This window comes from Musca autumnalis, unplaced genomic scaffold, assembly GCF_047663935.1.
Source record: "Musca autumnalis isolate F117 unplaced genomic scaffold, ASM4766393v1 scaffold_3, whole genome shotgun sequence".
NCBI classification, from domain to species: Eukaryota; Metazoa; Arthropoda; class Insecta; order Diptera; family Muscidae; genus Musca; species Musca autumnalis.
In genome coordinates, this window is record NW_027411866.1 from 239,157,543 (window position 1) to 239,174,077 (window position 16,535).

General features: G+C 35.1%; 1 protein-coding gene and 1 long non-coding RNA gene across 2 annotated transcripts; one reads left to right on the forward strand and one right to left on the reverse strand.

Annotated features, from left to right (window-relative positions):
* The first annotated feature begins 928 nt into the window (after positions 1-928).
* LOC141397270 (uncharacterized) lies at positions 929-2,280 on the forward strand. Its single transcript, XR_012411345.1, has 2 exons — positions 929-1,352; positions 1,405-2,280. It is a non-coding gene; the product is annotated as an uncharacterized lncRNA (long non-coding RNA).
* Positions 2,281-3,597: 1,317 nt separating this feature from the next.
* Positions 3,598-5,863, reverse strand: LOC141397269 (uncharacterized). The gene is made up of 2 exons (XM_073973373.1): positions 5,191-5,863; positions 3,598-4,899 (listed from the first exon to the last, which is right to left on the reverse strand). Exons 1-2 carry the CDS (start codon positions 5,737-5,739, stop codon positions 3,703-3,705), a joined length of 1,746 nt encoding a protein of 581 aa, XP_073829474.1. The 5' UTR covers positions 5,740-5,863; the 3' UTR covers positions 3,598-3,702.
* Between the last annotated feature and the right edge of the window lie 10,672 nt (positions 5,864-16,535).

The following is a 16,535-nucleotide window of genomic DNA, read 5'->3' on the forward strand; positions in this document are numbered from 1 at the left end:
CAGTTGAGTACATGTATTGATTGTCAAAACCCCAAAACTTGCCTGTGTGACGTAGGCGTCCAGACAACTGCAAAAACAGTTCTAAAATTAGCTGTTTCTTTTTACGTGATAATTTGTAATAATTACTACGAAATGTTACTAAATGCTGTCTTTTTACACAAAAGTTCAGTAAAAGAGAGCGAAATGACAGAACAATTTTGACGGTTGTTTGCTGAGAAATTGCCAAAAGTTGCTGAAAGAATTTTTCCCAGCAACATTTAGCAAGTTCGATCAGCTGTTTTTTAATCATCTGCTAATGGTCAGCTGCTCAATGTTGTATCTGATTTTTGTGGAAAATACTATAAATATTACGATTCATGTTTATTTATTGATTATTTTATTAATATATTCATTATTTAGTATTTATTTAGCTTAAAATTGAAGAACTTTTTCATTGCTTTGTATTTATTTTTTCGTTCATGCATTGGAGCCAATGTTTTTGTTTTGGTTATCAACTGGTATCTTGCTAAAGTTTACTAAATGCTGTCTTTTTACTTTTTCTCTATTTTCGTAGCAAAGAGCAAAATCTCTCTTACTCTCTGAAAAGAAGCTACTGAATAATTATTACTGAAAAAGTAAAAAGACACAACTATTATGAATGAAAATCGTCGATTTCTTTTTGTTTTCCGTTCACATATGTATTTTGTTTTTGTTCATATTCTTTTATTTTCAACACATTTCAATTATCGTTTCATTTCTTTTTTACAAAAAAGTCAAAAATTTGTTAAGCCTGCTGTCTCTGAAAAAATGATGGACAGCTGGGAGACAAACGACAAATGTATGTATGTGTTAGTAAATCACAGTTGTATTTGCAGACAGTCTGTCTTGTGTAAACGCCTAGTAAACGTCAAATGAAATCCAATGGATTTCAGTAGTAGTTGTTGTAGTAGTAGCATAGAAACCTAACCATAGCTTTAATACTGGGTTGGCAGTAGAGATGGTCGCGTGCCTAAAAAATTAGGCACGAACATGCACAAATTCAACTATACGGTACAGAAATTACTGTTTTATTTTACCTTACTCATACCATGTTCTCACGAGATGGTGTTGATGTTCGTTTGTTGCTCATTATATCACATTCGGATATAACTCAATAAGGTAGATGCAAGGCGGATTGAACAGTTAACCCAATGTGAATTTAGGAAGGCGATACAAAGGACGAATTCAGTCCTTACTCTTCATTTGCTCAGCTGCTACTCCCAGGACCACATTCAAGCGATAGTTGTTTATAGCATACTCTGCTCTTCGCCCTAAAACACCCAGATTGCTCGACAAATTGTCGATTAAAATATCTCGCGCACCTCTTCGGATCAGTCAGTATAACGTCGCCAAACATGACTGAAGTAATATCTTCCTTCTTTCCAGGTTTCGAGAGTGACTTAACCCACAACTTACTTATTCCGACTCTAATGTTGCAGCTCTTCATGTTAACTTCCTGTGTCAATTTCCTAACTTTTTTCTCAGTGGGGGAGATGGTCTGACCCAAGAAAAACGACGGGTCTCAAAGGGACGTCGATGGTTAACTCTCCGCTAATTCTTGTAGGGAAGTCCGTGCAAAACGTTGAGCTATCAATCTACTCAGCCAACATTATGCCCTCCGGTCATTTCTGAAGCCTGAATGTCACAACTCATGATGAGTACAAAAGTACCCCAATAACAGTCGGTTATTACCCTCTAAAAGGTGGATAATCCTGGGCCTATAACCTGGAGTATAGCTATTTGCATTCGTTAAGCAACTCTACCTCGACAATTCTACATCTGACAGTTACCCCTATATATTCCATGTACGGGTCATTAGAGCCAAGCCAAACCGTTGTGACCATTGCAAAGTTGAAAGCTACAGGTGACTGATGTTACGACTCATTAAGGCTACGATTTCGCTGATATTGTTGTGCAGACTGTTTTCGGGGCGATTTTCATGCACTTTCGGGGTGCTGAACAACAACATGTGGTATTAGAAGCTGCGTTTAATGTTGTTGGGGAGACTACTCCGGGGGTGTTTCGTATTCCGACGACGACGAAGACTATTTTATTAGGGGTCGATCATCGATAACAATTATCGTTGAGTGGCGTTGCCAGTTGACAAAGTTGATTCACGTATGGCAACTCTCAACTGAAGTTGCGAATCTCAGTTGACGAAGCGGCTGTTTTTCAGCAACCACCAATTTCCAGTTGCAGTGAACATTTTCGAAGAAACAAGAAGTAAAATAGAAGGAAAAATAAACATTTTGTTAACAATTATTGATTCTTTGCATCATTAATTAATTATTATAATTATAATGTATCAATATGGTGAAAATAACGACAAAGCAGCAGTTCGAAATATTAATTGATAAACTGAGTGAAAATCCAAAATTAGCCCGAGGAGTTCCGGAGTTTTGGTGAAACTAAAGCCACAGCGGATGAAGCGTGGAGGTCCATTTCGGACAATTTAAACAGCCATGAACCTCCAACACGAACACCTGAAGAGTGGCAGAGTCTGGATTCACTTTAAAGCAAAGTTGAAAAAGAAAATGCCTCAAAATAAAATAAACTTCAACGACACTGGTGGTGGTCCATCACAATAAGTGAATTTATCGCCTTTGGAGCGGACAACAGCAAATCTTTTGCAAATACATTTGGTGACAAATACAGTAGGTTCAGTTTAAGTACAAATGACGAACATCCTCCATCTATACAACCGACTACACCAGGGAATTTCGTTTTTGAATAAAAATGGTTTTTATTTTGCCTTTTTTCCTCCTCTGTCAACTTCGAAACGATCTAATTTTGGCACAATTTGTCCTCTATCAAGTGGACAACTTCCTTCAATACTCTCGACAATGTAGATTGAGCCATGCAATTGTTGAAATCATTGCCATGGGACTTTTGGAAACTTCCGTCCTCCAAGAATCGCAACGCTGCGCACACTTTTAAAAGTGGGGGTATTGCTGTTGATCTGTAACTTACTTTGAAGTCATCCTTTAACGTTTCCACAACGTAAACTACGGCATCCTTTGGCAATCGAAAATAAGCCTTAAACCTGAAATAATTTACTGATTATACAGATCTTTCCATATGATCATCAGCTTACAGTGCAGATGGCAATTCCAATGGATTCGACTTGTTCCTCAAATTTCTTCTGATAGATGCAATGTCCTGTACATTTTCTTCATCATCAAAAAATAATTCCACCGAACTTATCATTTTTTGGGACAGCAAATAAAACTTGATGGGCAGGTTATATTTCAATCTTGGGTTGTTTTCCAAATTTGCTCGAAAACTCAGCCAAAATATTAAAATATTGTCCAGAATACACAAAAGAGTTATCCAAAGCGCAATTATTTTTAAAATGTTTTTTTTTTTGGCGAATAGAGGTCACAAGTTTGAAAAAATACTGATCGATAACATGTTTATCGACCACCCAGTTGAGTTGACATTAATGGTACAACATTTCGTCTCAGTTGCGCAGACAACTGACAACGCAACTTAAGTTTAGTGGCAATACAAGATAGACCCATTATTTATTTTGATTTTCATCAGTCTTAAAAACTATTCACGAATTTCCATCATTAACCCTTTTTATTCAATATATCATTAACCCTTTTTATTATTATATATGTATGTACACATAAAATTAATAAATTATTTAAATTATTTCTACCTTAACGTAACACAATATGTTCAACGACTATCCAACGATGACGATAGCGGATCAACCACATTGGTAACCTTAATCTCTGATTTGCTGCTAACTTCTCCTCCACCCTCAGGACACGTAAGATAATGATTTTGTAAATCTTCATTAAAATGGAATCCTTTGCTGCAATTTACACAAATGTGAGGTTTATCGCTCCTATGGCGTTTCTCGTGATCGAGAAGATTTTTCAAAGTGATAAAAGGTCGTGAACAATACGAACAAATGTGTTTACACAACGACTTATCGTGAGTCTTCATGTGCGATTTGAGACTTTCCGGTTGTGCAAAACGTTTTTCACAAATTTCACACGAAAATGGTTTCTCTCCTCTGTGCAGGCGTTCGTGGCAAACTTTACTGTTGCGGGTACTAAATTTCTTGCTGCAATAATCACATGTGAAACGACGTTCTCCTTCGTGTACCACTCTAACGTGGCGGGATATGGCATTTCGATGATTAAACACCTGTGGACAACGTGGACAGGGGAATTTTTCCATATCGGGAAAGTGAACACGCATATGGGTCTTCAGTTCAGTACGTGTCACCTTGGCAACACCACACAATTTACAAACATGATCCTTGATTTGTTTGTGACGCTTTATGTGTTCCACAATGGCTTTACGTGAACTAAAGGGACGTTGACATATGTCGCAATTATACTTGTTGTTCGAAGCTGCTTTTTTTAAACTATCCTCTACCTCTTCAATTTTTCCATTTTTATTTGTCTTATGCTGCGATTTCTTGTGCGCATACCATTGATTATAGGACACAAATGCTTTCGGGCACATGACACATTTGAATGGTTCCTTTTCGCCCATATGTACGCCCCTTATGTGGGCATCCAAATAGAATTGTTTATAGAATTTCTTTTTGCATATTTCGCAAAAGAATTTGTTCTTGACATCAACACTGCTGCCACCAATTGAGTTGTGTGAACTGCCATCGTTAGAGAAGCTATCGTCGGGTGTTCCATTTATTAATAATTTACTGTCATTGCCATCAAGATAGTCGTCATCATCGGAATATTCGTCATTATATTCTTTCCCGTTATTTGTTTCAAAAGATGACTGTTCCTGAAAACTATCTTCGTTTACCATGGAATGTTGATTGAATTCAGTTTCTGTAGCCTCAAAAAATGGTTCCGATTTGATGTTCATGGCCATATTGGCCAATTCGGGAAGCAACTGTCAAGGGAAAAGACAAGCAAACGTTAATAATAATTTAATTGGATTTATGTTTATTATTGATATGGAATTTCCAGCAGATTGTAGCTCTTGTGCCAGACTATGAAAATTTTCATGAAAATGTTTTGAGCTTATGGGTAAGAAGGGAGAAAGGGAGCTCCTTCACCTCCTCTCTCTCCTAAAAGCTAAAACATTTTCATGTGTTATTTTCAGTGTCTGGCACAAGAGTAGGTCTCGTTGCTTTGAGAATTTGCCATGTACTTAACATGTTCCATAACAATAACCACTTACCAACTGATCATCATCATTCTCCTCCAAATTTTTGTAGCTCTTTGCAAAGTCCTCCTTGTTTTGTTGTAACTCTGCTTGTCGTATGTTATCTTCTGGAAATTGTTCAACTTTTATCCATCTCTCCCTCTCGCTGTGATTACTCTCCACTTCATTTTGTACGGTTAACTTAATTGGAACAATTTCACTTTCCGTTAAAATTTCCTTCTTAACACGAATCTCCGTCGTCGCCACATCATCCTCATCTAGGCCTATTGTTTCTTCTTGTTCGGCAGCATTCTTCTTAAGCAATTCATATAAAGTTTCGGTACTTCTCATAGTCAACTTGCGGAAAGCATCATAATCCAATAGCCTGTTTAAACACAATTGACATAGGAGTTTTGGGAATTTTGATAACTCTCTTGTGACATCCATTGTAGTAACGCAAATAAACAATTGGCACAGATTTGGTATCAATAAATTATTGCCTACTTTTTGTTCATCATTGTTGAGTGTTTTAAGGCAGGCTCGACACAGCTCCTGGAGATTTTGTCGATGTCTTATTGCATCCATATTTAGTTATTTTTTGCTGTTTTTTATGTATTTTTTAATAATTCTAATTTTTCTGTAAATGTCAACAAACACAACAAACTGTCAGAAGAATATTTATTTTGACATTTTCTTAGTGTTAGGAAACTCTTTTTTCACAAGAGTGTCAGTGTTGGCAATTGTGTTCAAATAACTGTATTTTGTGTTATAGTACGTTTACATTTACGAAATCCACTCGATTTCAACTGTCAATTCCATTACTTATGCTTGATTTACAGTTACGAAATCCACTCGATTTCATCTGTCAATTCCTTTGTGTATACGTCAAATGAAAACTCATCTGAAATAGATTGGATTTCATTTGACGTTTGAGCAATGGAATTGACAGTTGAAATCAAGTGGATATGGTAAATGTAAACATAATATTAAACGTCAAATAAAATCCAATAGATTTCAGATGACTTTTCATTTGACGTATACGCAAAGGCATTGACAGTTGAAATCCACTCTATTTCTTAAATGTAAACGTACAGTTATACCATGTTCTCATGAGAAGTTTTTCATAGTCCCGGTCCACACTAGAGTAAATTTCATTAAAAAATTTCATGAAATTAGGTGTTCTTAGGCCGAATTCCCCATTACAACAATTTCATGATTTTACTCTACTATGGAACTCAATCTAGAGACTCATAATTGCATGTTAAAATTTCAGTGAAATTATTCCAGTGTGGCCCGGGACATAAGTACGTTTACTTACAACCGGATTTAATAAATCCACTGGATTTCAAACGTCAAGAAATCCAATAAATTCTCATAAAGAAGGCATGACACAATCATACAGATGCAGGATGTACTGTGAGCTGTCAAAAAAGGCTGACTTCCGAAACGTCATTTGCTTTGTATTCGTGCATAAAAATAGGGGTTCTTAGGCCATATTTATATTATATCCTTTTGCAGGGCTAACCTTATTTTTGAGGATTTATCTTGAATTTATTATATGTATTTATTGAGTTGTTAAGTATTGAAAGTTTTATTTTAGAATGAAGAAATAATTTTCATACCAAAGACAATATTATAAAACAAAATACAAGGCATTCTACGATTTAAAATAAATATTGAACTGAGTGCAAAACCTACCAGTTTAAAGTGCCTCAATACCCTCTCTCACTCTATCAAATTTAATTTAAATCTAAACATTTTAAAATTTATATTTCCTAATATTTTGGTACAAATGTCAGCAATTTGATCAGATGTTTTAATATACCTAACATCAATAGTTCCTTGAGCCAAATGATCTCTAATGAAATGATGTCTGATATCAATATGTTTCGATCTTTTACATTCTGTATTCTTTGCCATAAATATACACCCTTGATTGTCTTCATACAAAGGTACAGTATATTTCTCTTCAACAATATACATATCTTCCAAAATCCCTTTTATCCATATTGCTTCTGCTGTAGCAGCACTTAACGCTATGTACTCTGCTTCGGAAGAGGAAGTTGCAACTGTAGCTTGCTTTTTGCTTGACCACGAAATTGTATTTCCAAAAATTTGGAAGACAAATCCGCTTACTGACTTTCTGTCTATAAGATCGGAAGCCCAATCAGCGTCAGCATATCCGATTAATGATTCACAACCTTGATTTCGTTTTATAACCAATTTCAATTGCTTTGTACCCTTAATATATCTTAAAATTCTCTTCAACATTTTCCAATGGATTTCTGTTGGAGTTTCTTGAAAACGAGTCATATATCCGATGTGGAAACAAATATCAGGTCTAGTACACAACATTACACACATAAGGCTTCCCAAAAGTTGTCGGTATGGCTGCGTTGTTGGCTCTGATTTTGGAATTTCCTTTAATTTTTCCATCGGAGTTACAACCGAATTGCAATCCATAATTTGAAATTTTTCCAAGATTCTATTTATATTACTTTCCTGTGATAATTCCATAACTCCGTCCTTTTTATTATAATCTACTTTAATGCCCAAAAAGTATTTCAGATGTCCACTATCCGACATGCTGAACTCCTCGCATAGTTCATTTTTCAGAATTTCAATCTCAACTTCGTCGCAACATGCAATTAATAAATCATCAACATATAAAAGTATGTATGTTGTCTTTGAATTTTCATGTTTGACATACAGACAGTAATCATGCTTCGATCGCACAAATCCAATTTTTACAAGGAATGTATTTATTTTCTCATTCCAGCAACGTGGACTTTGTTTTAAACCATATATAGACTTATTAAGACGGAAAATCTCATTCTTGTTAAGAGCAATACCATCTGGGGCTTCCATGAATATTTGTTCTTTTAATTCTCCATGTAGGAAAGCGGTTTTGACATCCATTTGGTGGAAAAAGTACCCGCGTTGAACTCCAACTGCTAAAATTATTCTCATAGTTGTAAGTTTAGCTACTGGTGCAAAGGTTTCTTCATAATCTATGCCATGTTTTTGTAAAAACCCTTTAGCCACTAATCTCGCCTTGTATCTTGAAACATCTCCATTTTCATCCTTCTTAACACGAAATACCCACTTTGATTTCAGAGGTTTTATATTTTCAGGTCTTTTAACTATGGTCCAAACATTGTTGTCGTTCATTGATTGTACTTCTTCATCTATAGCTTTAAGCCATTTATTTCTGTCTTCTCTTGTTAAAATATCTGCATATGTTCCTGGGTCTTCACCGTTGATATCAACAATATCTGCATTGTAGCTTGTAAAATAATCTTTGAAAACTTTCGGTATAAGACCGCGAGCACTTCCCCTTAAAGCTGGTGAATCATTTTCTTGTGTGTTGAACACATTTTCTTGATCAATGTCTGCTGATGTTTCTTGTACACTATCTGTGTTAAGCCCGTCATCGTTTGTCTCTTCCTCATTCGTAATCGTTTCGTTACTGTCGCTGGTTGAAACATCCACATTCGCAGTTATAACATTTTCTTCATCCCTCACTTGTTCATTGCTGCGAATTGGTATATCACATCGACTTTCCAAGATATTTTCTGCACCCCTCTCTTGTTCATTGCTATATATTGGTACTATATTATATTGACTTTTCAAAGTATCATTTTTAAACGGAAATACTGTTTCATTAAACTTAACATCACGTGCTGTCACTACTTTTCTGGTTGACATATTCCAGATTCTATAGCCGTTGTTTGTGTAGCCGATCATAATTCCTTCCATGCTCTTTGGATCTAACTTCTTCCTCTTTTGGTCCGGTATCCAAACATGGTCTTTACAACCAAAAATTCTCAACTTCTTAATATCTGGTTTATTTCCATACCACAGTTCGGCTGGCGTAAGTGAACTATCAACACTTCTGGTTGGGCTCCGATTTAACAAGTATACTGCAGCCAAGGCTGCTTCTCCCCACATTTCTTTTGGAGCATTTGATCCAATCAACATTGTTCGAACCTTCTCAACTATAGTTCTGTTAAACCGCTCAGCTACACCATTTTGTTGCGGACTATATGCTATAGTTTCCTCAAGTTGTATTCCTTTCATTTTATAGTATTTCAATTGTTCCTTTGAGCGATATTCTGTACCCTGATCGCAGCGCAAAATAGATATTTTAGTTGAAAATTTTGCACTTACAAAAGCTTCGTATTCCTTAAACTTATCGAATACTTCGGACATGTTTTTAATTAAATAGATAACACCAAAATGTGTAAAATCATCAATGAATGATACATAATATTTGTAACCATCGTGAGTTTTTGGAGAAATAGGCCCACATACATCGCTGTGTATTCTTTCTAAGGCACGAGAACTGCGGATGTGCACACCATTGAAGGGTTCTCGACTCTGTTTACCTTTCAAGCGTACCTCACACATTCCGAAATATCGTACATTTCCCATACCAGTCACCATTTCACTTCGACTCATTGACTCAAGGCTTTTTTGATTTATATGGCCTAATCTACAATGCCAAAGCCTTCCCTCATCATCAGAACACAAATAAGAACAGTTTATACATTTAATGAAGTTCAAAAACATTACCTCTAGGTTCGGCTATGGCTAATTCTTTACCATTGTTTAAAATTGCTGCATTATTTTTCTTGAAAACTACCTCTAACCCTGCTTGTGTTATCTTGCTAACAGATAGCAAATTTTCTCTCAAATTTGGTACATAAAGAACATTTTTAAGAATAATACGTTGACCAGTAGATGTGTGTCCATGTATATCACCCATTTCATTTGCAGTCAGCAGCTCACCATCTTTGGCAATACTTATTGTTAAAGGTATCTTCATCGTTCTCAGGTCATGAAAAAGACTTCGATTGTTTGAAATATGATCGCTTGATCCTGAATCCAAAATAAAATTCATGTTGGTAGCGTTACTCCTATTTTCATTTACCATAAAGCACACTAATTCATCTTCACTTTGATCATCAGAACTATGAACCTTGGCTTTTTGATGGTTCATTGATAAATTTGCTTCTTTTTTAAACCGGCAATTCATTTTCATATGCCCCATTTTTCCGCAATTGTGGCATTTTCCGTTGAATTTTAATTTATTACTCTTGCGAGCAATAAATACTGCTCCTGATTTTTCAACATCATAATCTCCAATTCGATCACCCCTTTTTCTCTCTTCAGCTAGTAAACGTTGTTTTACTACCGATAATGTTAACTCGTCCTCTTTCATATTTTCCAAAGCTGTTATTAGGGGGTCATAACTTTCCGGCAGACTTACAAACAGTTGTGATACCAAATCGCGCTCATCTAATTTTGCTCCAGCTGACTTTAATTGGCGTACCAGACTGTCGAATTCCAAGAAATGATCCATCATTTTTGTATCTTCTGATAACTTCAATTTTGCTAGCTGCTTCCTTAATATTGTCTGATTTCTAGAAGATCTCACCGTAAACACGTTCTTTAAATCATCCCACATTTGCTTTGCAGAAGTTTTATCTCTTACATAATCCAAATAATCGTCATGGATACAACTGACTAAAATACATTTAGCTTTCTTATCCATTTCACGATGTTTTATTTTTTCCGCATTAGGAGCATCGTCTCTCAAGTTCGATTCAATTACTTCCAACACATCAACTGAATCCAAATACATCTTTACACGAAAACTCCAGTTTTCATAATTTGTTCCATTAAATTGAACTATTCCATGAGGAACTTCCTTTCTTTGGTCGCCCATAACCTCTTGAATTTATTATATGTATTTATTGAGTTGTTAAGTATTGAAAGTTTTATTTTAGAATGAAGAAATAATTTTCATACCAAAGACAATATTATAAAACAAAATACAAGGCATTCTACGATTTAAAATAAATATTGAACTGAGTGCAAAACCTACCAGTTTAAAGTGCCTCAATAATTTATTTGAAATATAAGCAATTGAATTGACATTTAAAACCCAGTGTGTTTGTTAAATCCGGTTATATATAAACGTACTGTTACTTTTTTTGAGTGGTAAAAGTAGCAAAACTAGTGGTTGATGGGTACCCATAACCCATAAAGTCGGTTATGGGTACTTTACACGATGCGTTTTTCACATATGATATATAAATAAATAAATACATAAATAAATAAAATAATTATGAGTTGTTACTTTGCATATACATTTTGTATGGTAGAAGTGACAAGTCATATGTAAAAAACATACCGTGTAAAGTACCCATTATATATAAACGTACTATTAGGTCGAGTTCTCCACCATGGTACAATAATACAGGTAGCATTATCATGCCAGCTGATGGTAACATAATGTGTCAAGTGCATTGAATTGATGTCAAATTTTGACACCTTATGTTACCAACAATTGCTGATGCGGCTACCTGTGTATTTGTACCATGTTCTCCACTACTGCAATTTCATATTAGCACTGTTCCTTTACGTTCAAGAATCTGCAAGTTTTACAACTTTTTACTCGAAAAGCGTTCCTTTACTTCAGACACAATACAATTCATATGGGAACAGTTTTCAACTTTTACTACTTTTGCGGGTTTTACCATTTTCAGAAGTAAAGGAACAGACCAATTATTTATTTATTTAACATTATGTTTGGTTTACATTCGGCGTCTTTTGTCCCGGTCCACACTAGAGTGATTTCATTAAAAAAAATTGCATGAAATTATGCGTCCCTAGATCGACTTCCATAGTAGAGTAAAATCATAAAATTGCTGTAGTGGGGAATTCGATTTAAGAACGCCTAATTTCATGAAATTTTTTAATGAAATTCACGCTAGTGTGGACCGGGACTTTCGTGATTTCGAAGCTCTGAAACTTTCATACGAAACTTTCCCATTATTTTGGCGTTCTTTCTTACAGTAATTTCATAAAATTACTTTTGTATGGAACTCGATCTATAAACGCCAAAATAATGGGAAAGTTTCGTATGAAAGTTTTAGCGTGTAACATACGAGAAGGCGTTTCGTGATTTCGCATACAAAAATGAAATCATCTTATTTCGTGATTTCAGCGAAATCAACATCGAAATCACAGTGGTAATGTTAGAAAAAAGAACAAAATATCTAAAATTGCTTCCCCATACAAATTTCTTAAAAAATACGGGAACGAAAAAATGACGGAAATTGCAAAAACTGCAGCAAATCAACGTATCAGCTATCGCATGGTTTAATAATAAAGGTTAGCCAAAGCTTTATGGCAATTTAAATTTTTTCATTCGAGTATGCCTAAAACTTCAAAACAATATAAACAAACTGTGTATGTGTGTGTGGTGTTTGAATAATATGCCAAACAATTTTAAAAACAATCGAATTCAATGATTTTTAAAATTTTTTTTAGACCATTTGTATGGAAGAAATTGGTGAGATTTGCATTGAAACAATCAGTTTATCATATTCACAGCTCGATTATGTGGAGAAAACTTAACTCTTCATTCATTTTTCGCGTTTTTTATAAAATGCTCAAAAAATGCATTGTAAACAAACCCACTTGTTGCTTTTATTTTGAAGTTTTAGGAATTCAAGAAAAACAAGGGTTCTATAGATTTTTTTCATTTAAATCTACCTCTTTACTTATACCATGAGCTATCGTATTTAGATGATAATGAACATGTTGCTAGTTTCTACTATGTCAAAATTGTATGGCAGAAAACAGGAGAATAGGGTGTTATTCGGCGCTATTTTTGTTTAAAGAGAAGTGTAAGTCTTGCTAGACTTCGGAGTACGGGAACGGGTTCTATACACAATTAATACGATATATAGATAGTTTTACGATAATTTTCGAAATAAAATTGTAAAGTTCTATATTGTCATATATTTTTGATGACTAATTCAATTTGCAACAACTTGTTTTGAAAATTCATGTTCGATCAGCTGCGCATATGCATCTACCTTGATTGTTGTGATATGTTTGAAAGCAACAAAAAATAAGTGTAAACACCGGGATGTATTTCAGGATTTCGTGAAATCTACTAGTTACACAAAAACTCTAGTATGGAACTCGATCTAAGAATCCCTAGTTTCATGCACGAATACAAAACAACTGACGTTTCGGAAGTCAGCCAAAGTTGTTGTAAACACAACACATTAGGTGTGTTATGCTTGGTTTACATTTACGAAATCCACTCCACTTCAACTGTCAATTTCTTTGCGTATACGTCAAATGAAAACTCATCCGAAATCCATTGGATTTCATTTGACGTTTAAGCAATGGAATTTTGAAATCGAGTGGATTTCGTAAATGTAAACAAAGCATTAAGTTACTAAGTAGGCCTGTTCAATAACTTCGCAAGTAAAAAGTATTTGCAAATTCTTGCAAGTACTTGCAGGTACTGCTCAGTTCTCTTTTATTAAACAAGTTTGTTATCGAACAGCATTTTGAAATAGTTTGTACAAATTTGTACAATTTTTTTTGTTATCGTACAGACCTAATAATTTGTACACATTTGTTCTTGTGCATTGTACTGTAGAGCAACCGAACAACATCAAATAGAACTTGTACAAATTGTTGTGTAAACGAACGCACCTATTGTTGGCTTGATTGTTGTTGTAACAGTTTGGCTGACTTCCGCAACGGCAGCTGCTTTGTTGTCATAAAACAAATCTCATGAAATTAGGGATGGATCTCACTGTAATACTATGTTTACATTTACGAAATCCACTTGATTTCAACTGTCAATTCCATTGCTCAAACGTCAAATGAAATTCAATCGATTTCAGATGAGTTTTCATTTGACGTATACACAATGGAATTGACAGATGAAATCGAGTGGATTTCGTAAATGTAAACATAGTATAACACCCGAGCAAATACTGCAACGAAAGCATGGCAGAACTACCGTTGGTCTGTTCCTTTACTTTTAAAAATGGTATCAGTGGCAATAAATGGTAAAAGTGGTGAATTGTTCTCATATAAATTGTATATATTCTAAAGTAAAGGAACGCTTTGCAGGTTAAAAATTGTAAGAAATGGTAACCTCAGGCACGTAAAGGAACAGAGCACATATAGTAGAGTTGGGCAATATAGTTCCTGGAGCGGATCGATCTTTCTAGTTCCTTTTGCCAAAAGGAACTAGTTCCTTAATATAGTTCCATAGTTCCAAATAGTTCCGAGAGCGATATAGTTCAATGCATCTTTCTCGTTCCATGTTCTTTTTATTTCCTTCATTCCAAATAGTTCCGGGACCGTTATAGTTCAATGCATCTTTCTCGTTCCTCGTTCTTTTTATTTCCTTAATTCCAAATAGTTCCGAGAATGAAGTAGTTTAACGCATCTTTCTCTTTCTTTTTGTTTTCATTTTTTGGTGGATGAATTGACACAAAAATAAATAAATTGCAGCAATGTAACGAGGATGTAATTTACATTTATTTAACAATGTGGCCGCATCTGAATGATGAAGGAACCAAACGTGAAAGATCGAAGAAAGAAAATGAATTATATAAATGAAAGGAATTATATGCACGGCTGGAACTATATGAACTAAAGGAACTATATAAATGAAAGAGCCGGATATAGTTCCAATAGTTCCTTGGAACTAGTTCGTTCCGGAACTACACAACTCTACCATGTAGTGGTATCACACCAGCTGATCGAATATGAAAAGTCAAATCCCTTTATAAAAAAAATTATTTTTGTTGTAATTTCCCCAACAACATAAAGAAAGTTTTGACATAACATATTCAAAATTTTACGATGCCACTACCTGGGTAATTGTGCCATGAACGAAAGCACGTCATTAGCTTTGTTCCTTTACTTTTTTAATGGCGAGGGTGGTAAAAGAGAAAAGTGTCAAAATTGCTCTCTCATGAACATTTTTACCAGAAAAGTAAAGGAACGGAAAAATGGTAGGTCTGGCAGCAATGTCGAAAAGAAACATAAAAAATCAACTTTCGTCTTTTATTTCACAGTTTTTAATTTAGTTTTATCAGCGTTCGACTTTTTCTTCTGTTTTGCGTCCATTTTCTTTTTCATTGTGAAATAATCGTCAAACAAAAGTCAAAATCAGTTCTGCCATTTTTCACCTGCAGAAATTTTGCTGGTAGCCTGTGGTAGAAGAAAAAGCTATTTTCGCCCTCTCCACTCTCTTAAAAATTGCTTCCAGTTTCAGGGATGCCAACTGTTCCGAGGCAAAAATCGCCACAACCACATACCGACCATAGGTCTGTAGCGATTTTTACCTTAAAGCAGTTGACATTCCTGCTTAAACAGTGGTTTTTGTACGTCAAAAATCACCACAAGTAGCGGGATAACCACCAACTTGGCACCCCTGTGCAGTTTTGCCACTTTTCGGGGTTAAGGAACGCTTTGCAGCATGGTAGAACAAATACAAGGTAAAGTTAATACTACAACAAATACAACTCGAACAACAACCACAAAGGAATTTGTTTTTGTTTGTAAACCTTAGTGTCAACTTAAATGTAAACAACACAAGGAAATGTCTATAAATTATTGGAATTTAAAAAACTAATAATTTTTCACATTTGATTGAATATTTTGGAAAACATGAATGAAAACTCGTTAGATTTTCAATTTGAATGTTTCCATATCATTCCACTAAATGCATAATTTCTCGCAGAAAGTAGAATACTTGCAAAAATGTTTCGGGTCGCTGGTAATTCATTGAAAAAAGAGAAGATGTTTCAATCATTTGCTTTTGAAAACAAAAAAGCACATGTTTATTAGGGCTTTATTCTTTTCAAGTTTAACAAAATACCACACATATTAACAAATATTGTACCGCCTCTATAAGCGGTGTTTTAGTGTGCGGTATGTTTTTCGGACCTGGAGGAGGTTACATGTCAATGATATGAAGCCGTCTTTATGGGAAATAGTTTTTTTTTTGATGAATAAATTTGTTCTTGAAAAATATATATCCCTAATATACATCGAACATAGAAATAAATACATAAAATGTCGAATGGAATTTGACACTAACACTACAACCCAGTTCAGTCAGCTGGGTATTGCTGCTACCTTTTCTTGTTCTACCATGGCTTTGCAGGTTAAAAATGGTAACCTCAGGTGAGTAAAGGAACACAGCTATTGTGTTGCTATACTAGAAGAATCTTCACCTGCTCATGTAAATGGTCCATGGAATATACGAGAATATAGTCTGTTGCCGTTCTCAGGGCGGCATTCTGACAAGTTTGAATCTTTTCCATTTTCCACTTACACTCGCGGACCAAACTGGAGCCGCATACTATGGCGTTATATCTGGTCAACAAGGTTTCTTTATCTGCACCCCAAGTGCTGCCAGCTAGGGACTACAGGGCCTTGCTCCTACATTTCAGTTTGTCGCAGATAGCTGCAGCATGAACTGACGACAAGAGCGTACTGTCGAATGTGACCCCTAGAATTTTGGGGTAGTTTGTGGCCGAAAT